Source organism: Tursiops truncatus, chromosome 5 (assembly GCF_011762595.2).
Source record: "Tursiops truncatus isolate mTurTru1 chromosome 5, mTurTru1.mat.Y, whole genome shotgun sequence".
NCBI classification, from domain to species: Eukaryota; Metazoa; Chordata; class Mammalia; order Artiodactyla; family Delphinidae; genus Tursiops; species Tursiops truncatus.
Genome location: NC_047038.1, coordinates 73,498,462 through 73,523,375, shown reverse-complemented (window position 1 = coordinate 73,523,375; position 24,914 = coordinate 73,498,462). Strand labels below are relative to the sequence as shown.

Sequence of the window (24,914 nt, the reverse complement as noted above, 5' to 3'; positions counted from 1 at the left end):
CTGTTTGCTAGTATTTTGTTGAGGATTTTTGCATCTATGCTCATCAGTGATATTGGCCTGTAGTTTTCTTTCTTTGTGACAACTTGTCTGGTTTTGGTATCAGGGTGATGGTGGCCTCGTAGAATGAGTTTGGGAGTGTTCCTCCCTCTGCTATATTTTGGAAGAGTTTGAGAAGGATAGGTGCTAGCCCTTCTCTAAATGTTTGATAGAATTCGCCTGTGAAGCCATCTGGTACTGGGCTTTTGTTTGTTGGAAGATTTTTAATCACAGTTTCAATTTCAGTGCTTGTGATTGGTCTGTTCATATTTTCTATTTCTTCCTGATTCAGTCTTGGCAGGTTGTGCATTTCTAAGAATTTGTCCATTTCTTCCAGGTTGTCCATTTTATTGGCATAGAGTTGCTTGTAGTAATCTCTCATGATCTTTTATATTTCTGCAGTGTCAGTTGTTACTTCTCCTTTTTCATTTCTAATTCTATTGATTTGAGGCTTCTCCCTTTTTCTCTTGATGGGTCTGGCTAATGGTTTATCAATTTTGTTTATCTTCTCAAAGAACCAGCTTTTACTTTTATTGATCTTTGCTATCATTTCCTTTATTTCTTTTTCATTTATTTCTCATCTGATCTTTATGATTTCCTTCCTTCTGCTAACTTTGGCAGTTTTTTGTTCTTCTTTCTCTAATTGCTTTAGGTGAAAGGTTAGGTTGTTTATTCGAGATGTTTCCTGTTTCTTAAGGTAGGATTTTATTGCTATAAACTTCCCTCTTAGAACTGCTCTTGCTGCATCCCATAGGTTTTGGGTCGTCATGTCTCCATTGCCATTTGTTTCTGGGTATTTTTTGATTTCCTCTTTGATTTCTTCAGTGATCATTTCGTTATTAAGTAGTGTATTGTTTAGCCTCCATGTGTTTGTATTTTTTACAGATCTTTTCCTGTAATTGATATCTAGTCTCATAGCATTGTGGTCGGAAAAGATACTTGATACAATTTCAATTTCCTTAAATTTACCAAGGCTTGATTTGTGACCCAAGATACGATTTATCCTGGAGAATGTTCCACGAGCACTTGAGAAAAATGTGTATTCTGTTGTTTTTGGATGGAATGTCCTATAAATATCAATTAAGTCCATCTTGTTTAATGTATCATTTAAAGCTTGTGTTTCCTTATTTATTTTCATTTTGGATGATCTGTCCATTGCTGAAAGTGGGGTGTTAAAGTCCCCTAGTATTACTCTGTTACTGTGGATTTCCCCTTGTATGGCTGTTAGTATTTGCCTTATGTATTGAGGTGCTCCTATGTTGGGTGCATAAATATTTACAATTGTTATATCTTCTTCTTGGATCGAACCCTTGATCATTATGTAGTGTCCTTCGTCTCTTGTAATAGTGTTTATTTTAAAGTCTATTTTGTCTGATATGAGAATTGCTACTCCAGCTTTCTTTTGGTTTCCATTTGCATGGAATATCTTTTTCCATCCCCTTACTTTCAGTCTGTATGTGTCTCTAGGTCTGAAGTGGGTCTCTTGTAGACAGCATATATATGGGTCTTGTTTTTTTATCCATTCAGCCAATCTGTGTCTTTTGGTGGGAGCATTTAGTCCATTTACATTTAAGGTAATTATCGATATGTATGTTCTTATTCCCATTTTCTTAATTGTTTTGGGTTCGTCATTTCTTTTCGTCAAGGTCTTTTCCTTCTCTTGTGTGTCTTGCCTAGAGAAATTCCTTTAGCAGTTGTTGTAAAGCTGGTTTGGTGGTGCTGAACTCTCTCAGCTTTTGCTTGTCTGTAAAGGTTTTAATTTCTCCATCAAATCTGAATGAGATCCTTGCTGGGTAGAGTAATCTTGATTGCAGGTTTTTCTCCTTCATCACTTTAAATATGTCCTGCCAGTCCCTTCTGGCTTGCAGAGTTTCTGCTGAAAGATCAGCTGTTAACCTTATGGGGATTCCCTTGTGTGTTATTTGTTGTTTTTCCCTTGCTGCTTTTAATATGTTTTCTTTGGATTTAATTTTTGACAGCTTGATTAATATGTGTCTTGGTGTATTTCTCCTTGGATTTATCCCATATGGGACTCTCTGTGCTTCCTGGACTTGATTAACTATTTCCTTTCCCATATTAGGGAAGTTTTCAACTATAATCTCTTCAAATATTCTCTCAGTCCCTTTCTTTTTCTCTTCTTCTTCTGGAACCCCTATAATTCGAATGTTGGTGCACTTAATGTTGTCCCAGAGGTCTCTGAGACTGTCCTCAATTCTTTTCATTCTTTTTTCTTTATTCTGTTCTGAACTAGTTATTTCCACTATTTTATCTTCCAGGTCACTTATCCGTTCTGCCTCAGTTATTCTGCTATTGATCCCATCTAGAGTATTTTTCATTTCATTTATTGTGTTGTTCATCATTGCTTGTTTCATTTTTAGTTCTTCTAGGTCCTTGTTAAATGTTTCTTGCATTCTCTTTATTCTATTTCCAAGATTTGGATCATCTTTACTATCATTATTCTGAATTCTTTTTCAAGTACACTGCCTATTTCCTCTTCATTTGTTAGGTGTGGTGGGTTTTTATCTTGCTCCTTCATCTGCTGTGTGTTTTTCTGTCTTCTCATTTTGCTTATCTTACTGTGTTTGGGGTCTCCTTTTTGCAGGCTGCAGGTTTGTAGTTCCTGTTGTTTTTGGTGTCTGTCCCCAGTGGCTAAGGTTGGTTCAGTGGGTTGTGTAGGCTTCCTGGTGGAGGGGACTAGTGCCTGTGTTCTGGTGGATGAGGCTGGAGTTTGTCTCTCTGGTGGGCAGGTCCACATCTGGTCGTGTGTTTTGGGGTGTCTGTGGACTTATTATGATTTTAGGCAGCCTCTCTGCTAATAGGTGTGGTTGTGTTCCTGTCTTGCTAGTTGTTTGGCATAGGATGTCCAGCACTGTAGCTTGCTGGTTGTTGAGTGAAGCTGGGTGCTGGTGTTGAGATGGAGATCTCTGGGAGATTTTTGCCATTTGATATTATGTGGAGCTGGGAGGTCTCCTGTGGACCAGTGTCCTGAAGTTGGCTCTCCCACCTCAGAGGCACAGCACTGACTCCTGGCTGCAGCACCAAGAGCCTTTCATCCACACGTCTCAGAATAAAAGGGAGAAAAAGTAGAAAGAAAGAAAGAAAGAAAGAAAGAAAGAAAGAAAGAAAGAAAGAAAGAAAGAAAGAAAGAAAGAAAGAAAGGAGGGAGGGAGGAAGGAAGGAGGGAAGGAAGGAAAGAAAGAAAGAAAGAAAAATAAAATAAAGTAAGATAAAATAAAGTTATTAAAATAAAAAAATAATTATTAAGAAAAAATATTTAAAAAAACAAAAAAAGGAAGGATAGAACCCTAGGACAAATGGTGGAAGCAAAGCTATACAGACAAAATCTCACAGAAGCATACACATACACACTCACAAAAAGAGAAAAAGGGAAAATATATATATATATATTGTTGCTCCCAAAGTCCACCTCCTCAATTTGGGATGATTCATTGTCTAGTCAGTTATTCCTCAGATGCAGGGTACATCAAGTTGATTGTGGAGATTTAATCCACTGCTCCTGAGGCTGCTGGGAGAGATTTCCCTTTCTCTTCTTTGCACGCACAGCTCTGGGGGTTCAGCTTTGGATTTGGCCTTGCCTCTGCGTATAGGTCGCCTGAGGGCGTCTGTTCTTCGCTCAGACAGGACGGGGTTAAAGGAGCAGCTGTTTCGGGGGCTCTGGCTCACTCAGGCCAGGGGGAGGGAGTGGCATGGCGTGCAGGGCGAGCCTGCTACGGCAGAGGCCAGCGTGACGTTGCACCAGCCTGAGGCGCGCCGTGCGTTCTCCCGGGGAAGTTGTCCCTGGATCCCGGGACTCTGGCAGTGGCGGGCTGCACAGGCTACCCGGAAGAGGGGTGTGGAGAGTGACCTGTGCTCGCACACAGGCTTCTTGGTGGCGGCAGCAACAGCCTTAGCGTCTCATGACTGTCTCTGGGGTCCGCGCTTTTAGCCGCAGCTCGCGCCCGTCTCTGGAGCTCCTTTAAGCGGCGCTCTTAATCCCCTCTCCTCGCCCACCAGGAAACAAAGAGGCAAGAAAAAGTCTCTTGCCTCTTCGGCAGCTCCAGACTTTTCCCGGACTCCCTCCCGGCTAGCCTTGGCGCACTAACCCCTTCAGGCTGTGTTCACGCCGCCAATCCCTCCCCGCGCTCCGACCGAAGCCCGAGCCTCAGCTCGCAGCCCCGCCCGCCCCGGCGGGTGAGCAGACAAGCCTCTCGGGCTGGTGTGTGCCGGTCGGCCCTGATCCTCTGTGCGGGAATCTCCCCGCTTTGCCCTCCGCCCCCGTGTGGCTGCGCTCTCCTCCGCGGCGCCGAAGCTCCCCCCTCCGCCACCCGCAGTCTCCGCCCGCCAAGGGGCTCCTAGTGTGTGGGAACCTTTCCTCCTTCACAGCTCCCTCCCACTGGTGCGGGTCCCGTCCCTATTCTTTTGTCTCTGTTTTTTCTTTTTTCTTTTGCCCTACCCAGGTACGTGGGGAGTTTCTTGCCTTTTGGGAGGTCTGAAGTCTTCTGCCAGCATTCAGTAGGTGTTCTGTAGGAGTTGTTCCACATGTAGATATATTTCCAATGTATTTGTGGGGAGGAAGGTGATCTCCATATTTTACTCTTCCGCCATCTTGAAGCTCCTCCCTCTATTTTTTTTTTTTTTTTTTTGCGGTATGCGGGCCTCTTACTGTTGTGGCCTCTCCCGTTGCGGAGCACAGGCTCCCGACGCGCAGGCTCAGCGGTCATGGCTCACGGGCCCAGCTGCTCCGCGGCATGTGGGATCTTCCCGGACAGGGGCACAAACCCGTGTCCCCTGCATCGGCAGGCAGACTCTCAACCACTGCACCACCAGGGAAGCCCCTCCCTCTATTTTATTTATTTTATTTTATTTATTTTTGACTGCGTTGGGCCTTTGTTACTGTGCGCGGGCTTTCTCCAGTTGAAGTGAGCAGGGGCTACTCTTCGTTGCGGTGCACGGGCCTCTCATTGCGGTGGCTTCTCTTGTTGCAGAGCACGGGCTCTAGGCACGCAGGCTTCAGGAGTTGTGGCATACAGGCTCAGTAGTTGTGCTCATGGGCTCTAGAGCGCAGGCTCAGTAGTTGTGGTGCATGGGCTTAGTTGCTCTGCAGCATGTGGGATCTTCCCAGACCAGGGCTCAAACCCGTGTCCCCTGCATTGGCAGGAGGATTCTTAAACACTGCGCCACCAGGGAAGTCCATGAAGTCATTTTAACAGCAAAGGATTGGAAACTATAAATCTATCTATAGGAACGAGATTGCATAAATTATGGTATATTTACACAATAGGATACTATGCAGCTGATAAAAAATTAGGAAGGTTTACCTATATACACTTGTGACAGAGATCTCTAAAAGATAGCACTTAAAGAGAAGAAACACTGTGGACTCTGGTGATAATGATGTGTCAATGTAGGTAACAAAGGTACCACTCTGTGGGGGATGGTGATAATGGGAGAGGTGGTGAATGTACGGGGGCGTATGAGGGAAATCTCTGTACCTTTGCTCGATTTTGCTATGAACTTAAAACTGCTCTAAAAAAAATTAAGTCTATTAAAAAGAAAGAACAAAGCACATTACAAAGCATTACATAAAGTACAACCCCATTTAGGTAAAATATAAAGCAAAGTAGAGATGTGTATATATGTATATAAGCAGATGAACAAAAAGGGGGCTGAAAGGATAAAAGAACACACAAAAAAGATGCAGTTCTTCCTCTGGGAAATGGGACAGGGACAGGGAAGAAGATACAGTGAAAAAAGACTTTAACCTTTTATTTTACGTACTTGAACAATGTTTGAACCGGGTCCAGAGTAAATGCAGTCTTGTATTCCTTGTGCAGGGGAAAATGCACAAAATGCTACTATAACAAACAATAGACAGGATCAAAGATGAGCTAGGTGCCAGTCATCTTTAAGCCAAATGCTGGTTCTGAGAACTAACGACCTCAAATAATGTTTGAAACTAGAATTTTCTATTGGTTTCATTAAAACCATAATACAGAGTCCTACTAGAACGTCACTAAAGTAAATTAAACAGGATTGGTTTAATTTATGGTTAAACTAAAGACAAAAATGCTAAAACCTTAGCATAATTTAAAATTATATATATATCTCATTTATTGAAATATAAAGATCTTCATTTACACGTTTTAAAACAAAAACATGAACGGGGCAATTTGTAATACAATTGTATCGGTAGACTCTTCCTATCGAGTTAGTTCTCCAACATTCACCACACCACCGTTTTGGGAACATTTACGTATTTTTCTCTTTATTATTTCTAAAATATAAATTTTGGACATTCAAAAGTGCAACAGTTAATGTGCCTGTGGGGAATATCACAGTTAAAAAAATATAAACAAAGGCAGTGATACAGCTTGTCATAAATGTTTTGGCAGTATTCTCCAAGTCTGTATAGAAATACATATATACATATTGATGTATAACATCATTTTATCTCACGTCCCTCTTCACAAAAATAGGACCATTTTGTACAGATTGGCAGACCACATTTTAAGGACATAATCAATCATTTAAAAAGTCACAAATTGTGTTTCTCAGGCCAACTTTGATTGTCTTCATAAAAATAGAAAGCAGGAAGGATTGACAAATTTTCATCTGGGGTCTTTGCAGGAGGCCAGAAAGGAAACAAATCTGTCATACACTGAAAACACTATTTAAGAGAGAAAGAAAAAAAAAAAAAATGCAGCCACATACAAACTCAGGTGACAGCATTTGTCAGGACTAGATCCTGCTGGTCTGAGAATTTTCATCCAGCCTCATGATGTCATGCAAGACTCAAAGGACATCAAAATGCAAAGCACCAACAAAAGGAGGCTGTATGATAAACAGGGAGCGATAAACAGAGTGCTTGAGCTGTGATCCTAGAAACACAAACGTATTTCAAGTCCAATTGGCTCTACAGAACCTAGTCAGGTTTTCTTTTTAAATTGGCCAATCTGGCTCAGTCTTCACACTTACCATGAAAAAGGTGGGGCTTGCATTGAGATTACACCAGTAGGTAGTCAAGTACCTTGTTATTGCTTCTACATCTTCCAAAGCATCACCTGCCACGAGTACGCACAGTGATTGCAGTAATCACAGCCCATGTTTCATTCATATGGTGTCAGCAATTAAGTGGTATAGCACAGAATGCCAATGAACCCACAACAACCGGTTTGACAATCTGGATGGATGTGACAATCTGTCCTCCCCCCTAACCCCAAAGTATCAGTGAAACTTAAAAAAATTTTTTTCACCAAAATAGTGACCTGGTCATACAGAGACTTGGTACACTGAATTGCATCATTTTTGTACATGCCTTTTGGCGGGAAACTGGTGGGGAGGGGGTTCAGTTCCCCATGCAGTGAGATCTACTAAACCAAGACTTGGCTTGCTCAGTCTCAGCTAAGACTGTGATATTAAATTAAGTGTGGCAATTGCCAGATATATGGCATTAAATGTCACTGACCCAGAGCCAAAGATTTAAATGGAGGCTTCCTACGTGGTTGATTTCTATTTCCAATTATTTTTTTCCCATGGCAACTTCCTGTCATCTATGCCGGTGTTCCCCAAATCTGGCTGATCAGAACAGCCAGGATGTTTATAAAAATACAGGTCTCTGCTCCCCCAGACCTAATTAATTCAGAATCTCTCGGATGGGGACATAGAATCTCATGATTCTGGTTGCCGGTTCCATATGGGGACCAAGGATCCAGGCTATGGCATACACAGCCTTCACTAAACAATGCCTTTATTGTCTCAGAGTTCCAAACTATTCCTCCTGGGGGTAAGGAAGGGGGCTCCTGTTCAGGGCATCCTTCTGACTTTTTCAGGGTTCGCAGAATTTAAAATATCTATGTGTTGAGATCCACCAGAATTATCACCAGGCATGAAAAAAAAATCTCTGCAAATCCAGTCTTTTTGCTGATGATTACTTTTTCCACTGGGTAATAATATGAGAAGTCATGTTAGGCAGAGACTCATGCCTTAATATTGAGAACATTTAGGATTTAGGGGTTTTGTTTATTTATTCCAAATCGCATTACTTCAAAGGGCAGTTAATTGCTTTTAGTACAATGGATTAGGGAACTATTCAGTACATAGTTAAAAACTCTGACTTGCTGGAAGACACTACTCTTACTTTGTTCTCTATGTTCAACTAAATTTAATCCACTAAAGCTATAACCATATTTTATAGAGAAACATGTTATTTAATATAAATGTCAAAAACTGTCAAACTTGTCACCTACTTAGTAAGGATTTTTTTTAAATTGTGCTTTTTCTGTAGGGAAAACGTGTTACATATTACACATTTAGCGTTACTGATAACAGTAGCATTATTATAAACGTAGATTACAATATGAAAATGAGTTGTCGGGCTTATAAATGACCCAAATCTAATAAACAAAGTTGGTTAATTATTATCTTTTATCTCCTCAACACTAAAAAAAAAAAAAAAAAAATGTAAAATGCTATAGTACCAGTACCTTTTAAGGTTCAAAAGTGGTTTTGCATGTACTTCATAAGAAAGTCCAACAGCAGCTGATACCAGGTTTCAAGCGTGAAGTACATGGGTGGACTGAGTGGTCTCTCCAGAAGTCCAGAGAAGATAGTTAATACAAATCAAAACACATCCTTGGTTAGAGTTATTTACATAATTACAATGCTGGAGTTTTGTTGCAGTAAAAGTTGTGTACGTTGGAATCTCACCAATGCCCCTGAATCGCAAAGTTTGTCTCCTGTGGCCCGTTATCTCCTTGTCCATCTACCTCCATACTTCACATGCCAATGAGATGCTACTGAAGTATTGCCAGAGGCCACAACAAAAAAGTTCATTTCAGAATATCCCATTCATTCGTATTTAGAAGGTTCCCTGAGGCCCTTGCCTGGGAACTTCTCTTTACACATCATCCAAGTCCTCCCCTCAAACTTTGCATTGCAGTAAAGTGGTTTTCTTAAAAGGATCCAAGTTGGTTCCAGGAGTGGAAGGTCCCCTCCGAATCTGCCAGTTACAGGAAGCTGTCTTCCACCAGGTCCGAGGAGTCTATGCCAATGTCGTCCATCATGTCGATGTCCTCGATGGTCTCATCCTCTCTCTTGATGAAGGTAGAACTGCTGGAACCTGTCTCAATGGCACTCTCTTCAGAGGTCTGCGAGCTGGAGAGGGGAAAGAATAGAAAAGATCACAGTCAGACCAACTAGACCATGGGGGTATTTCCAAGGTGGCCCCCCCAAAGGCAAAGGAGCTCTTCCTGCAACATCCTTTGGCATTCAAACCCAGGCTACCCAGCTGGGCAAGATTTTGCCACCAAGCCAGACGCAGCCCCCAGCACACTGCAGTGGGCCGTATGGAAAACCCAGATCCACAGGTCATCTCCACACTTCAGCTTCCCTTCTCTTCTGCCAGATCTTCCATCAAAGTTGCTAACAAGCTGTGACAAATTCTATTTTCCCTACTCAACCCCAGTGGAAGAGAAAAGAAGCAATGCCCGATCAAAAGGCCTGGGGAAGAAAAAGCAGAGGGATGAAATTGGGGCAAAGTGCAGCCGGGTCAGTCACTTGCTAGCCCTGAAAGCTCCTGAACGTCCAAACTGTGATCTCAGGATTTCACCCCACGCCCCAGGAATGCCCTCCTTCCCCTCCTCTTACATCCAATCCCCCCTTGAGTCCTAAAGGCCCAGGTGAAGGCTCTTTACTTACTAGAGTGGCGTCTGAGAAGGGAGTTCTAGAGTCAGACAGCCTTAGATGTGGAATGGTCCACCACTTACCAGCTGTGGGACTTCACACAAGTCCCTTAACCTCCTGAACTTGTTCCCTTGCCTATAAAATGAGATGACAACAGTGCCTGACAATATTCCTGTTTGTTAGGGAGACTAAATACAGCAGTAAGGCAATAACCATACAGCACTGAGTAGAGTACCTAGCACATAATAAGTGCTCGATAAATGTTAGTTACGATTATTGTTTCTGTTATCCAAACTCTGAATTTGAATAGGGCCCGGATATTAGATGATATCAAGGAATAGTTGTCAATTTTCTCATGTGTGGTCATGCTATTATGGTTATGTAGGAGAGTCTCCTTATTCTTAGGAGATGTGTGCTGGAATCTCAAATGATTTTGTTTCAGGTGACTTAGCAAGAAAAAAAAGTATGAGTGTATGTTTGTGATACACACAACACCTACCATATATATGTATATTATATATATGATATATAGGTAAAGCAAATGTGATACAGTGTTAACAACAGCTAAATCTAAGTGGTAGATATATTCTTACAATTTTTCTGGACACTTAAAATTTTTCACAAAAATTTTTAGAAAATATTCTCTAGGGTCTCCAGACTGTCACTATTGCCTGTCTTCCCTTCTCTGAACTCTTACTCTCTTACTGTTATCCTGCCCTGTGTTGCTGAATTTTCATGTATCTCTTTTAGCTCCAAGCAGATTATCACCTGCTGATAGGCAGGACCACAGCTTCACCTCCTCATGGCGAGGCTGCAGCACCATGCTACACACACGGCATAGAAGCCATACCATCAGCTGGGTGGCCACATGACGGAGTCTCACACATGCACACCAAAAAAGAGGCTCTCTCCCCTCCTTTCCGTATCAGTTTCCAAGCAGAGAACCAAGCCTGGCCAATAGAAGCCCACGGGAAACAGTCTGCTACCCTCCACCGTGGGGCCCCGGTGGCCCAGAGAGCTCTTAGAACCTATGGGGCTACTGGACTGAGTTCCCCTTCATAACCCTCCAGATTGGGCCCTTCCTTTAGACTGAGCTTTTGCTCAGTTCCTAGTCTGTACTCCACCTTCCCTCCCCACTTATACCCTGGTCCTAAAGCCTCACTGTGAATCCTAGTCCACTTGGCTGGTCTTAATAACCATCTAGTCCCGGCAGCCTCTCTCCCCAAGAGGCCAAACCCAGTTCCTGGGACCTTGGCCAATGGCTGGACTGTGGGCACAGAAGAAGCTAGCTTCCACCAAGACTCAGCACCACATCATCCTTGCTGCTCATCAGGCTTCACGGACGGGGGTTCCTAATGCTGATGACTGGGCTTATTTCTGGTTCCCAAGCCACAGTGCTCATCTTGTAGCCCAGGACCTGACTCCTGATAGGCTCTGACCTAGCATCCCCAAGTCCTCTACAGCAAGGCCCTTTCTTTCTCAGGCCCACTCGCCTCCCAAGGCCAAGCATCCTGAGCCTGAGGAGGGTGTTCCACAAGACCACCATGCTCACTCCTGCCTGCCTACACCCAGAGCATCCCAGATCTGGAATCCCCCATCTTTTATGGGCTGAATTGTATCCCACCAAATTCATATGTTGAAGCCCCAACCCCCAATGTGAAAAATGTGGAGACAGGGCCTTTAAGGAGGTAATTAAGGTTAAATGAAGTCATAAGGATGGGGCCCTAGCCCAGTAGGATTGGTGTCCTTATAAGAAGAGACACCAGAGATGCACACACAGAAAAAGCCCATGTGAGGACACAGCAAGAAGGTGGCCGTGTGCAAGCCAAGGAGAGAGGCCTTGGGAGAAACCAAACCTGCCAACACCTTGATCTTGAATTTCCAGCTTCCAGAACTGTGAGAAATTCCTGTTGATTAAGCCCCTTAGTCTGTGGTACTGTGTTAAGGCAGCACAAGCTAAGACACTCACCATCTCAGCCCACCTGTCAGGGCCACAGTCTCGCTGACCTAGTGTAATCATTTGGGACATACTTTGTGTGATTCAGAGAAAACCAAATGTATCACCCTTACAGAGGTCCCAGTTTTCTAATACAACAACTACCTACCAACTAGAATTGCTCTCTCTGTGGAATACATGTCAAATTCTGAAGTCCAGCCTTGTGTACCCCTAGAACAGTTCTTGGCACCTTTCTTATGTTATTTATCCCAAAGTGATTTTCTAACTTTATTTAGAAGCAGAACCCTTTTTTACAGTTGAAATATTCAGGGCCCTCAAACACAAAGTAACCAAATGGATGACAGATCTGGGGTATAGCGAGCGCTCCAAGACCCACTGTTCAACCTTCTTCCCACCCCCAAGAAGTTCTACAAAAACTACCCAAAACTTGGAGAAACACTGTTTACTAAAGGAACATAAACACATTTAAAAATTGTTCTGAGCAGAGGATAAACAGAAAGGTAAGTCAGACAGCCCACTTTTCTTCATCTCCAAATCTCATCACAAAAACAAACAATCAAAAACTATATTTTTAAAATTACCTGGTGCATACACATAAACAAGGGCTGTCTCTATCTTATACCTAAATTGGTTGAGAGAGGTCACAGTTATAAGCCTCCAAAATAATAATGTCATGTGCTTCTGCCTAAATATTTATACGTATTCAACTGAATGAGAAAGAGACAGCAATATCCTGAATGAAGAGAGAAAGAGAGAAACTCATAAGCAACTTGGACCTTGAACTTGGGGCCACTATCACCACCTACCTTCTCCTGCCTCTGTCCAAGGGTTATGCAAAGAGAGCAAGGAAGTGGGGCATGGCCCCTCCCCCTGGACCACACAAACCAATGGTGCATTAGCATCACGTTGGTAATAAATTAATGGGTCTAGGTATGATCACCATTGGCTGCTATTGTCACAGAAAGAGACAACGGTACAGCATGTACCTCCTGTACACTGCATCATCTTTGAAGCACACTTACCCAAAATCTACTGAGTCAGATCAAGCCTCTAGACTAACTACCAATTTCCAACAAATATAGGAGACAGAAGCATGTGATAAAACTCACAACAGTAATGCAAGCAGCAAAATTCTGAATGTGGGAACTCTACAGGCAAAGGCTCTGGTTTTTACACAAACAATATGCAAGGGGGCTAAAAGAGGCAGAACGAACTTATAGAGCTCTATCAACCAAAGTCAAGGTGTGACTCTTATTTGGGTCTTGAACAGAACAAACTAAATGTAAAATAATATTTATGAGAGAATCAAGGAAATTTGAACACTGACTGGATATCGGATGCTTTTAACTATTTATTGTCAATTTGGGGGGTGAAATAATGGTACTGTAGTTATTTTTAATAACTATAGTTATTTTTAAAAATAGAGCCCTTATCTTTTTGAGATGTATGCTGAAATATTATGGGTGAAATGATATGATGTCTAGGATCTGCTTCAAAATAATCCAGAGGGAAGTGGTAGAGGAGGAGTAGATATGGCTACGCAAGCAGACAGGTCATGGGTTCATCAACACTGAAGTTGAGTGGTGGGTACCTGACAGTTCACTATACTGTTTGAATTATGCACGTTAGAAATCTTCCATAATACAAAGTTAGAAAGAAAGAAAGAACAAATCAGCCAGAGAGTGCTGTGCCTCACTCCCAGAGATTATCATTTGTTGGCCTGGGTGAGGCTTGTATAGCAGTAGTTATCAAATCTCCCCAGGTGGTTCCAACTTGCAGCCAGGGTTTAAAACCGCTGATGGGGACTTCCCTGGTGGCGCAGTGGTTAAGAATCCGCCTGCCAATGCTGGGAACATGGGTTTGAGCCCTGGGTGGGGAAGATCCCACATGCCGTGGAGCAGCTAAGCCCGTGTGCCACAACTACTGAAACCCGCACGCCTAGAACCCGTGCTCCGCAACAAGAGAAGCCACCGCAATGAGAAGCCCACTCACCACAATGAAGAGTAGCCCCCGCTCTCCACAATTAGAGAAATCCCAGGCGCAGCAACAAAGACCCAACGTAGCATGAATGAATGAATGAATAAATGAAACCACTGATGTAGCGTCAAATAGCCCAGTACAGCCTGCCTCTCAATTTTCTCCTCGGTTTGAATTAAGAAACTAAATAAGAAAACAGGAAGAAGGATTTCTCTGGCAGTCCAGTGGTTAAGACTCCAAGCTTCCACTGCAGGGGATGCAGGTTAGATCCCTGGTCGGGGAACTAAGATCCCACAAGATCCCACCCACAGGCTGTGGGGCCAAAAAAGAAAAGAAAAAAGAAAAAAAACAGCAAGAGAGGCTTATATTATTTCAGTAATCATAGTTGCTGTGTCAGTTTGATCAAATTACTTGAGGACTTAGGTCAAAGGTTCTCCATCAGGGAAACATGTCCCTTCCTGCCCCAGACCTCCACCAGCTCCAGGGAGCAAATATAGGCAGTACACTCTTTGACATTGGTCTAAGCAATATGTTTTTGGACCTGTCTCTTCAGCCAAGAGCAACAACAACAAAAATAAACAAATGGGACCTGATCAAACCTTTTGCACAGCAAAGGAAACCAATAACAAAATGAAAAGGGAACCTACTGAATGAGAGAAGATATTTGCAAAAATATGTCTGATAAGGGATTAATAACCAAAATACATAAAGAACTCATACAACTCAATATCAAAAAACCCCAAACAATCCAATTAAAAATTGGGCAGAGGACCTGAATAGGCATTTTTCCAAAGAAGGCATACAGATGGTCAACAGGCACATGAAAAGATGCTCAACATCACTAATCATCAGGGAAATGCAAATCAAAACCACAATGAGATATCATGTCATGCCTGTCAGAATGGCTATCATCAAAAAGACAAGAAATAACAAATGGTGGTGAGGATGTGGAAAAAAGAAAACCCTAGTACATTGTTAGTGGGAATGTAAATTGGTGCAACCACTATGGAAAACAATATGGAGGTTCCTCAAAAAATTAAAAATAGAACTACCATACGACACAGCAGTTCCACTTCTCGGTGTTTATCCAAAGAAGATGAAAACACTAATTCGGAAAGATACGTGCACCCCAGTGTTCTTAACAGCATTATTTACAATAGCCATGATATGGAAGCAACCTAAGTGCCCATCAACCGACGAATGGATAAGGAAGATATGGTATATACACACAATGAAATACTCAGCCATAAAAAAGAATGAAATCTTGCCACTTGTGACAACGTGAATGGACCTGGAGGGTGTTACACTTAGTGAAATGAGTCAGAGACAAATACTGTATGTTTTCACGTATATGTGGAAGCTAAAAAAAGAAAACAAATTAACAAACAAAACAAAAACAGACTCACAGAGAACAAACTATTGGTTACCAGAGGGGAGAGGGGCAAAGTAGGTGAATGGGATTAAAAGGTACAAACTACCAGTTATAAAATAAATAAATCACAGGGGGCTTCCCTGGTGGCGCAGTGGTTGGGAGTCTGCCTGCCGATGCAGGGGACACGGGTTCCTGACCCAGTCCGGGAAGATCCCACATGCTGCAGAGCGGCTGGGCCCGTGAGCCATGGCCGCTGAGCCTGTGCGTCCAGAGCCCGTGCTCCGCAATGGGAGAGGCCACAACAGTGAGAGGCCTGCGTACCGCAAAAGAATAAATCGCAGGGATGTAATGTACAGCACACATAGGGAAATAATCTATAATTTATAATAACTTTGTATGGTGTATAATCTATAAAAATATCAAATCACTATGTTGTACACTTGACACTAATATAATATTGTAAGCCAACTATATTTGAGTAAACAAACAAACAAAAAATTTAAAGAATCATCTGGGAAGCATTTTCAAAACTAAACAGACCCCTGGGGGTTCTGCCACTGGCTCCCCCAGGACAGATTGAGCACCAGGAGGGCCTCACAATGGGGCAATGGCTCCTCCCCTTCAGGTGCGCTGGGAGAGGGGAGGGGAGAGAGCTCGGCGGGAAGCTGAGGTCTCGTGTCTACCTGTGTCTGTTCCTTTTGCCCAGGTCTTCCTCTTCAGGAACAGGGTCGATGTCAGGCAGCGGGATGATGTAGCCACTGTCTGCGCTCAGCCTCTGCTCGTCGAGGCCACCCTCCCAGTCCTTCAGCTTGTCCTCCTCGTTTTTGTAGGTGACGCCAATGTACGCATTGTCGGAGTCCACGCGCATACGTGCCACAGCGGGATGGTCACTCTTCAGGAAGTCCAGGTGGATCTTTTCATAACTCTGCAAATGTTCATTTCACATAGTTACTCAAGGGTTACTGACAGAACTGCAAAAAAGAACACTGATGCTCAGAGCTTACTATTTTTTAACTGTTGACAACTGAAGGAGAGTCAGGTGTTAACTGTTCCGCAGAGATGTGTAACATGAAGAAAGGGCCACCCGTGGCAGAGATCTCCTGCTGGTAGGTCTTGAGATACCAAGAATCCCTTCTCAGTCAGTAGCTACAACTGTGTCCCCAAACACACACACTCCCTTCTCTGGGACTAGCATGGACCCTTCTGGTCCCCATCACACAGTCTCTCCAGGGCTTGGATGAGTCCCAATAAGAGGTGAACAGGGCTTCCACTGGGAGCATCATACCAGAAGTCTTCCTAATCCCCAAACACTGGAGAAATGTAATTCAAACCTTAGGGACCATTGATCTAAAAAAGACCCCATTTTCAACAATAGTTCCAGTCTGTTCCCATCAACACGATTTCACCAACCAGAGTGTCTCTGACTTTCCTATCGTTAATTTCCTTCCTTCCTTCTGCCTCACTTATGGCGGTTGTAAGGCGCAGTGAGATAATCGATAAACAAAAGTATTTAACTTCCAGTTCAGCTAACACTGCTCTTCCTCGAGAAGAAGGAAGAGAAGCAATAAGTATGGAAAACCTACATGGTGACTGAATCTAAGAAACTGAGTTTATTCCACAAGTGTGTCTGGGTTTCCTTCTCAGCATCTCAGCAAAAATTTGTTTCATTCATTACCGTATCCTGCTTGGTTCCATGAAATTACATTTGTTCCTTTGAACAATGCTTCCTATTCCACAAAAAACCAGCTGGAGCCACAGATAACAGCTGAGGTTGTTCCTTCCAGTCGGCTGGTAAAAGCCAATTTCGCATGGGTTTAAGTGCATTCAAATTAGCGATTTAATGGCTGTGGGTGCTCTGAGACTTCTAACTGCACAGTAGCTTCAGATACTCAAGCATATGGAGAATGAAGTGCTTACAGGTGTCGCACACTCAGGATGAAAGGGAGCCGTGCAGGAAGAGGAGGGTTTCTACTCATCATTGCTACCAAGGGCCCAGGGAGCACTCCCTGAAGCCCCGGCCACTGGATCACACAATCTTTTTCCTCCTTTAACATAGTGTTGAACAGTACTGCTCTCCTGTGCAATGACCAGCTGTTGTCTCCTCCTTTTGCCCATTCCTTTCCACTCACCAATCTTAAGAGGCTCAGACAAACCTTTTTATATTGTCCAGGCAGCAGATTCTCCACAATCTCACTCAGGTGGTAAAAGGAGGGTCTCTTCTCTGGCTCACTGTTCCAGCACTTCACCATGATCTCGTAGCTGGAGAAGCACAGGACTCACAGTGGGCACAGGGAGGAACGTCAGGGCACCCCCTACCCCCATAGACCCACCAGGCATGAACACAGGCCCACGGGATAGCAAGGGGGGGCTCACACTTCACTGGTGGCGTGGTCAGGCTTGGCCATCCGGTACCCACTCTTGATCTTATTGTAGAAAGTAGAATCCACCACCATGCCAGGGTAGGGCGTACCACCTGAGGACCCAAGAAGAAAACGACCAGGACTGACGAGTGTGTGGTACACTGTTGAAACACTTGACACCTTTAGAAAATGTTTGGGGATCCCCGCCTTGAAGTAGCGGTTCTTCCAAAGAAATTAAGTGTTATCATCTGCTTGATTTCACAGCCTTGCCCAATGGAAAGTCATTTCCATCCGAAATGTTCAAATAATTAAGGCAGCAGTCTTGAAATGTCTAGATAATTCTCTGTTTGTCACAGAATACGAGACTCAGTTAGGCCACACACTTGGGTGACCCACAGTGACATCTACGGAGGGATGAACTAGGGTCGACAAAGGAGAACAGGCAGGGAAAGCCCTTTACTGTCACATCAGGACAATAGTGGATTCATGAAACATTTCCCATTTTTGTGGCCAAGGCCAGGTCAAGTTTAGTTTCCTTCCAAAACTACTCCAGGACTCCTCTGTTCTCTGAGCTTCCATTACGATTTTAAATCAGGAACACACAGCTTATCATTAAATGTGTAAGTTTCACCTCCCCAGGTGAACCGTCTGGAAGTCAGGGGCGTGAATCACCCCCTCGCAGGGCCCTCACCTGGTAGCTCGGGGCACCTGTGTTCTTCAGTAACCGGTGCCTGACTTACTGAATGACTAGAAGGTTTCTCTCCTCCAGAATGATGACCAGGAAGGGAGTCACCATTCCCCTTCCCTCACTGCACTGCTTTCACTGAGGGTCCACCACCATGAGGTGAGGGAGGGCGAATCCCCACCGGTGAACCCACTTAACCCAAAGTCCAAGGTGAAGAAGCAGCGGGTGAGTGAATGTCATCATGAGCATTTCCAGCAGGAGACAGTCCCTCTGATGTAGCTCAGAGGAGAAGGGGGGCAAAGGCCAGGGGTGAGGGCACAGTTCCCCAAGACCCCTTCTCGGTCTGCTCGGAAACACACTAGCCATCGTAAGTGCACAACGTGTGAATCGGCTGCGGTGCACCTGACCCACACTAGGTATCTTAACACTGTTTACATCCTGGAGCTTGGCAAACACAGCATCTCCCTTCCAGTGCTGTTCCAGAACAACCCAAACAAGCAGAGATGTCAGGCCCATACCGAGGGAAAAGATCTCCCAGAGCAGAATGCCGTAAGACCAGACGTCGCTCAGTGTGGTGTAGAGGTTGTCAAAGATGCTCTCAGGAGCCATCCACTTCACCGGGAGAAAGGTCTGCAGGGAAGCGGGGAGGACGTTAAAGCCAGCAGATGCAGCTATGATCTACGGCAGCAGGAATAGAAAGGGGTCCTCTCTGGGCTAATAGCTTGCACTGGCAACCTTGCCCCACAGGAGCGTCTCTTTAGTTCACTTCTGTACTCTCGGCACCCAGAAGAGTACCTGCCACCTAGTGGGTGCTCAATACGTATTTAATGAATGATGGATGGTCACTGCTGCCTCTTACCCTTCCAAGGAATAACATGCCAAGATATTTAATCCTGAATGTCTACCCCAAAAGCGTGAGCCCTGAATGGACCTGGCCCCTATTTTCAGGTCTTCCTAGGAACGAAATTAAGACCAGACCTAGTGACCCGAGAACCAATTACATTTTTGAACTATAAGAAACAGTGGGGAGAAGGTTCAAGTGTAGGACAGAACGACTATCTTTAAGGAAACTGCGCCTCTAAGATGTATTAACTCAAGTGGTTTTAACATTTTAGGGGTCGTAGACACCATTTGAACATTTGATAAAAGAGGTGCTCTCCTTGGAAATAAATGCACAACTTACGTATTAATGACTAACACTTACGGGCTTTGTATGTGCCAGGCACTGTCCTAAGCATTTTACATGAATCCAGTGATCTAATACTCTGCAGCAACTCAGGAGATAGGTACTAATGTCACTTCCCTGATACAGACAGGGAAACCGAGGTACAGAATGGCCAAGTAACTTGCCCCAAGTTCCCACACTAGTAGGTGCTGGAGATGGTGCTCACACCCAGGGAGTCTGTCTGTAGAGCCTGTGCTTTTCATACTGACCCCTGGAGCCCATTCATGAATGTCATGGACTCTGTGGTAAAAATCTGGGCACTGAATGGCTGGAAGCAACACCTGCTTTCAGAGATGCAAGTGAGGGAGGGCGAGCTTGCCAAACAAGGTGAGAGCACGTACGCTGCCTTTTGACACGTAGTTCGAATCATGCATGATGTCTCTGGCCAGGCCAAAGTCACAGATCTTCACGATTTTCCCTTGCGCCAGGAGGACATTGCGAGCGGCCAGGTCCCGGTGGACACACTGCGCAGAAAGGGAAGAAATGACGGGGAGTGTCAGTCCACCTGCGCTAGACAGCATCACCCCTGCAAGACTGGCCACTTCACGGGGGCGCTTGGAGCTGCCTGGCACACAGCCTCAGGGAGGCTGTCCTGGCATAAAGAGCTCCCCTCTCTCAGGCTCTCATCCCAGTCCCTCCCGAGAGGGACAAAGCTCTGGAGAAAAGTAGACACCTGATCCTGTTGGATGCCCCGCTCTGCTTTGGGGATGAGGAAGAGAGAAGCAGCCATTGCTACAGGCTTCTCCACGATCTCCCTTCCACGCTCACCTTGCTCAGATCTGTGGCCTGGGTCTAAAGAAGTCTCTGTCCCCTGAATACACTTACATTTTTTGAAGCCAAAAACTCCATTCCTCGGGCAACTTGATAGGTAAAGCTCAACAAATCCAACAAAGTAAGGCCTTCTGAGTTATCATCCGAAAGGAGGTTTTTGACTTCTGAGTCTGCAGGAAAGGAATTAAGTGTGTTGGTGCTGGCGGACAGCATGAAACATCACCCACCTTGATACTCCCGAAGGGCTGGGCCACTCGTCAGACTGCGGAGGCTTGTCCAAAGAACACACTTAAGATCATTTTGTTATAGTTTCTAAACCTCACAGGGGTGTGTGTAAAATATGCAAAAGTGCTCTCTTTAAAAAGAAATACATCTGTAGAAACATATACCTGGTTTAAGTATATATATAAGTATATATGATTCCATAAGGACCAGTATCATGCGTTCTCACACATATTTTGTTCTTTGCCTCCCAAACTTCTTTTTTCAATCTTAGTTAGCAAATCACCTCAGCCACTTTAAACACACACACACACACACACACACACACACACACACACACACACACACACACATCTTCCGTGAGGAATGTACACGAGGGCTCTTTGAAAAAGCAGCTTCTAGGAATTGCTTTTTTTTTCTTTTTAAAGCCACCTTCATAGTCCTTGGCTTACTTTGTGAATAAAATTAGCCACCAGTCCAACTAGAGATAGCGATCTTAAAGGTCAGTGCCAAAGACTTCGCGCGTAGTTCCCTTTCTTTGTAACTTGTCCACTTTCCCCAGTTGGTCCCCTCTGGAAGGGTCCCAGGGTTTTCGAGGAAGGAGGCAATCTAGGCCAGCAGTTCTCAGCACTTTTTGAAAAAGTTCAGGCATGTGAAGAGTAGCTGCAGCCCTTCACATTTTTCCAGCCAGAAAGCAATGGTCTGCCTGCCAACTGGGCCTGGGTTGAGCATGAATCAGGTTCCCCTGACATCTAGAGCCACGTCCAGCCTGGGAAGCAACGTAAACTATTTTTAACAATACAGGAGGGGAGAGGAAGGACTGGTTCCGACAAGTCTCACTGGCTAATCTTTTAAAAGGGCTTGGAAGTTTACCCAGTTGGCAATGAGATGTGAATGGACCTTGGAGCTGCAGGAGTGGAAAATATTATTCTGTACTGCGCTTTGCAGAACAAGCACATTCTTTTCTTAATGACTGTACCTTTCACTTAAGAACCCTGAAAGCATCCAGAGTACATTAATGATTTTCAAAACAATTTCCATGACAGCTCAACACCTTTTTGCAGGGACCAACGGGAGGTCTCAGACCCAGTAATACAAGCTTATGGAACAAGGCATCGTCAGATCTATCTAGCAGCCTCCTCCCCACTCCAAGCCTGTGATGAGAGTAGAAGCCTGGAAGGACCACCCCCAGCAGATGTGGGGTGGTCCATCTGCTATGGGCATCAGCTAGGCTCCCTGGAGTTTACAAATCAGTTCAACCCTGCCACATGCTCATCTGCTTTGAAAACAAACGGATCTTCCTTCAAACAACATTCAGTAGAAAAACCCAACACCCTTGTCAGAAAATATAACCTCAAATTGCCCACTTTCCAGTTTCTAACACAAACTGGATATTAGCAAAGCTAAAAACGAGGGCTATGGAACTCACAGATATTAGAGATTTATATAATTAAATTAAAAAAAATATTAGGAACCAATATAAGATTGCCAGCTTTTAATTGTTCCAAGTAAGGGTACTGAGAAAAAACATCAACTACCACCATACTTTCACTTGAAGAAGAAAAAAAAAAAAGTCATGCTAACACCAAAAAATGAATATCATTATGTCAGAATAAACAATTCTTTAAAATGACTACATTTTAAAATGTACATTACAGGGATATAATGTACAACATGATCAATATAATTAACACTGCTGTATAGTATATATGCAAGTTAAGAGAGTAAATACTAAGAATTCTCATCACAAGGAAAACAATCTTTTTCTTTTATTTTGCATCTGTGTGAGATGACGGATGTTCACTACGCTCACTGTGGTGATCATTTCATGATGTTTGTAAGTCAAATCATTCTGCTGTGCACCTTAAACTTACACAGTCCTGTATCTCAATTATATCTGAATAAAACTGGACAGAAAGATAAAATTAATAAAATAAAATAATTACATTTAAAGTCTGAAAAATTTATTACATGAGGTCTATCTTTATCCTTTTTCTTTTTTCAATCCACAGGCCACAGACCTTCAAAAACATGTCCTAGACTCAGGTGTGCAGATCTGCAGTTAGGAACCATGTGGCCTGGCGGTCCTACTTCCCAGGCCTGCTCAGCATCTTCTGAGTATTTTAGGTATCGTACTAAACCACCGGAAGATCACAACACCCAAAGCATAAGCAGAGACGCCTTTACCTAACATGGATTTCTTCTTATATGAGGCTGGGCGATCATACAGCGCTCTCTGGATGTCTGAGTACTTAGAAACCTCTTTCCTTTCCAGCATGGGGACATACTGTGTAGTGTCAGCTTGCTTCATGTCCATGTAGTCACCGTTGTTTTCAAAAGATAAAATAACGTAACTGTAGAAACAGAAAAAGAAACCTTAACCAGGCTGTCCTCTGGAGTGATCGCCCGACATTCAGTAGATGCCAACTAGGTACCCGCCGCATGCGAGGCAGTGGTGGCCATGGGGGCGGCACAGGGAACAAAAGCACAACCACCCATACCCTTCACGACGGTGGTCCAGTCGGGGGGATGAGCATCAATCAATGATCACACAAACCCATGGACCATCTCAACTCAGCTGTGTCTGTCTTTATTCTGTTTTTTAGTTCACGGGCCATGAACCTGCACCCCATGACCAAGTGGCTTGGGCAGACAAATCCTGCTACTCAATACATTTAGCACCAATCTGGTGTCCACTGAGTAAATTAATATGAAGTGAACTCACGTCCTTTCTGATCTTACGGAACGTCGTATCTACAGAGATCTTTTTAGCCACTTTAGACTTCTGCAGTGGGGACTAATAGGCACAGGGTTCAGCAAGGACCAGTATCTCAAACTTAGAAGTTTCTCACAAGGTACGAGTACTGGGGCATCCCTGGCCAGAGATGCATTTAGAGGTCTTAAGTAGAACACACATAAACAGCAAACTGGTTCCCAGAACTATTCCAACCCTCACTCTCATTCAAACCTATCAGCAAACCCATCCCCAACATGATATCCTGGTTCAAAACACCTGCAGACATCAGGTATCTCTCAGCACCATGTTACAGGATGATGGAGCAGGGTAGTTGACTCTAAGTCTTGCTACCTCCTGGCACTGAATCTGCAGACATGGCCTCTATCAGGACATGGGTTCTCTCCACTGGTGAAGCTCATAAGACGACGATTCACAACAGCGTCTCTCTTCGCACCTACCTTCGTGTGCTTTCGTCAGCAGGGTTCAATCCAAAAATGTCCAGCTCTTTCTTTGGCTTCTCTGGGTGGCGGCTCAAGAAGCTGTCCCTATTCTTATGCAAATAGTTGACCAAATCCCCGTAGAAGCAGTACTCAGTGATGATGTAAATGGGGCCTGTGGGGTCCAAAACCAGTTGGAGGTGAGCATGAAAGTGAAGAACAGAAGGGCCATGAATTACACTGTGTCTACACTGCTAAGAGACGCTGCTCAAGAACAGGGAGCTTCCCTCAATAGAATCTAGTCAACAGCTCCATTCAAGGGACTTATATTTGCTGGCGTGTTTGGGCATTTAAAGCCTAGACAGTCTTCACAACCGTAGTGTTCTATGAAAATCCTCACTCTCAGGTGAGCAAGCCTACCTGACTTGGTGCAGGCTCCCAGCAAGTTCACAATGTTTAAATGCGGCCCCAGGTGGGTCATTATCTTCAGTTCAGACATGAGAGCTTGTTTTTCACTGGATCTGGCTGTGGCTGTTGAAGAAATCAATCACGTATCGGTTCAACTAAACTATTTACTACCCAGAAAAAGCCCAAAACATGGCTAACCCGACGACTGGACATCATTTTATTTAACAACAGTCTAAAAGAGAAACAGGGACTCAGTCTAGACGCTAATAACTAATCCCTAGGCTTCAGGGTAAAAAGAAGCCACTACAAATAACTCTTGGTTTTCCAACATATAGGCAACAAGAACAATCTAAATAAAACTAACTGACAAAAGAGTCTAAATAAGCATAAATCCTAGAGTCAAAAGAACCAAGATCTAGTCCTAAACTTGGCATTTACTGGCTGTGTGATTTTGAGCAATTTACTTAATATCTCCATGTTCAAAAAATCCCCAGAAAGGGGCACTTACGTTTTAGCATCTTCACTGCTACCTTCATGACAGGTTGGGATCGACTTAATCCATAGGCAGTTCCTTCAACCACTTTCCCAAATGCACCAGAGCCCAGGATACGACCTGTGGGCAACCAGCACCATCAACACATGCAGAATCAGGCATCTCGTCAGCTTCATTTACCGCGGCCAGCGCTCATGGGTACACAGCTGGGTGGTGTTTCTCCCATATGGAGGAAGCATAATGATTCCTCCGAGTCATCATGTCAAAACCAGAACTGAGCCCACAGGGAAGGAAATTAGTATAACTGCTTTTGTCAAATAACGTTTGCAAAAGAAAGGAAAACACAGGCGGGAAGAAGGAGGGTGTAGCCCTCGCTGGTGTGAGCACTCTGTCTACCAGCTGGAGAACCGGGCCAAATCGTGGGCTCTGTGGTACTTGCTTTCTGTGGCTCTGGCCCAAACCTCCTGGTTCTCTACCCTTCTGTTTTCCGCACACAAACAGGGGCATCTTTTGCATCAATAAGCCTTTATCCACTGGCAATACTTCAGTATTC

General features: G+C 44.0%; 1 protein-coding gene across 5 annotated transcripts in view; it reads right to left on the bottom strand.

Annotated features, from left to right (window-relative positions):
• Window positions 1–6,118: 6,118 nt before the first annotated feature.
• The window catches only part of PDGFRA (platelet derived growth factor receptor alpha), a 45,826-nt gene continuing 27,030 nt past the window's right edge, over window positions 6,119–24,914 (bottom strand). For all 5 annotated transcript variants that reach the window (XM_004327546.4, XM_073805252.1, XM_073805249.1 and 2 more), the window contains exons 13-23: window positions 24,377–24,481; window positions 23,881–23,991; window positions 23,482–23,635; window positions 22,474–22,640; window positions 20,119–20,234; window positions 19,635–19,757; window positions 18,587–18,698; window positions 17,397–17,496; window positions 17,177–17,282; window positions 15,707–15,948; window positions 6,119–9,189 (exon numbers count right to left, since the gene is read on the bottom strand). In XM_004327546.4, coding sequence (XP_004327594.1) covers window positions 9,042–9,189; window positions 15,707–15,948; window positions 17,177–17,282; window positions 17,397–17,496; window positions 18,587–18,698; window positions 19,635–19,757; window positions 20,119–20,234; window positions 22,474–22,640; window positions 23,482–23,635; window positions 23,881–23,991; window positions 24,377–24,481 — 1,484 coding nt within the window. In that variant the 3' untranslated portion in view covers window positions 6,119–9,041. The remainder of the gene's footprint in view (window positions 9,190–15,706; window positions 15,949–17,176; window positions 17,283–17,396; window positions 17,497–18,586; window positions 18,699–19,634; window positions 19,758–20,118; window positions 20,235–22,473; window positions 22,641–23,481; window positions 23,636–23,880; window positions 23,992–24,376; window positions 24,482–24,914) is intronic.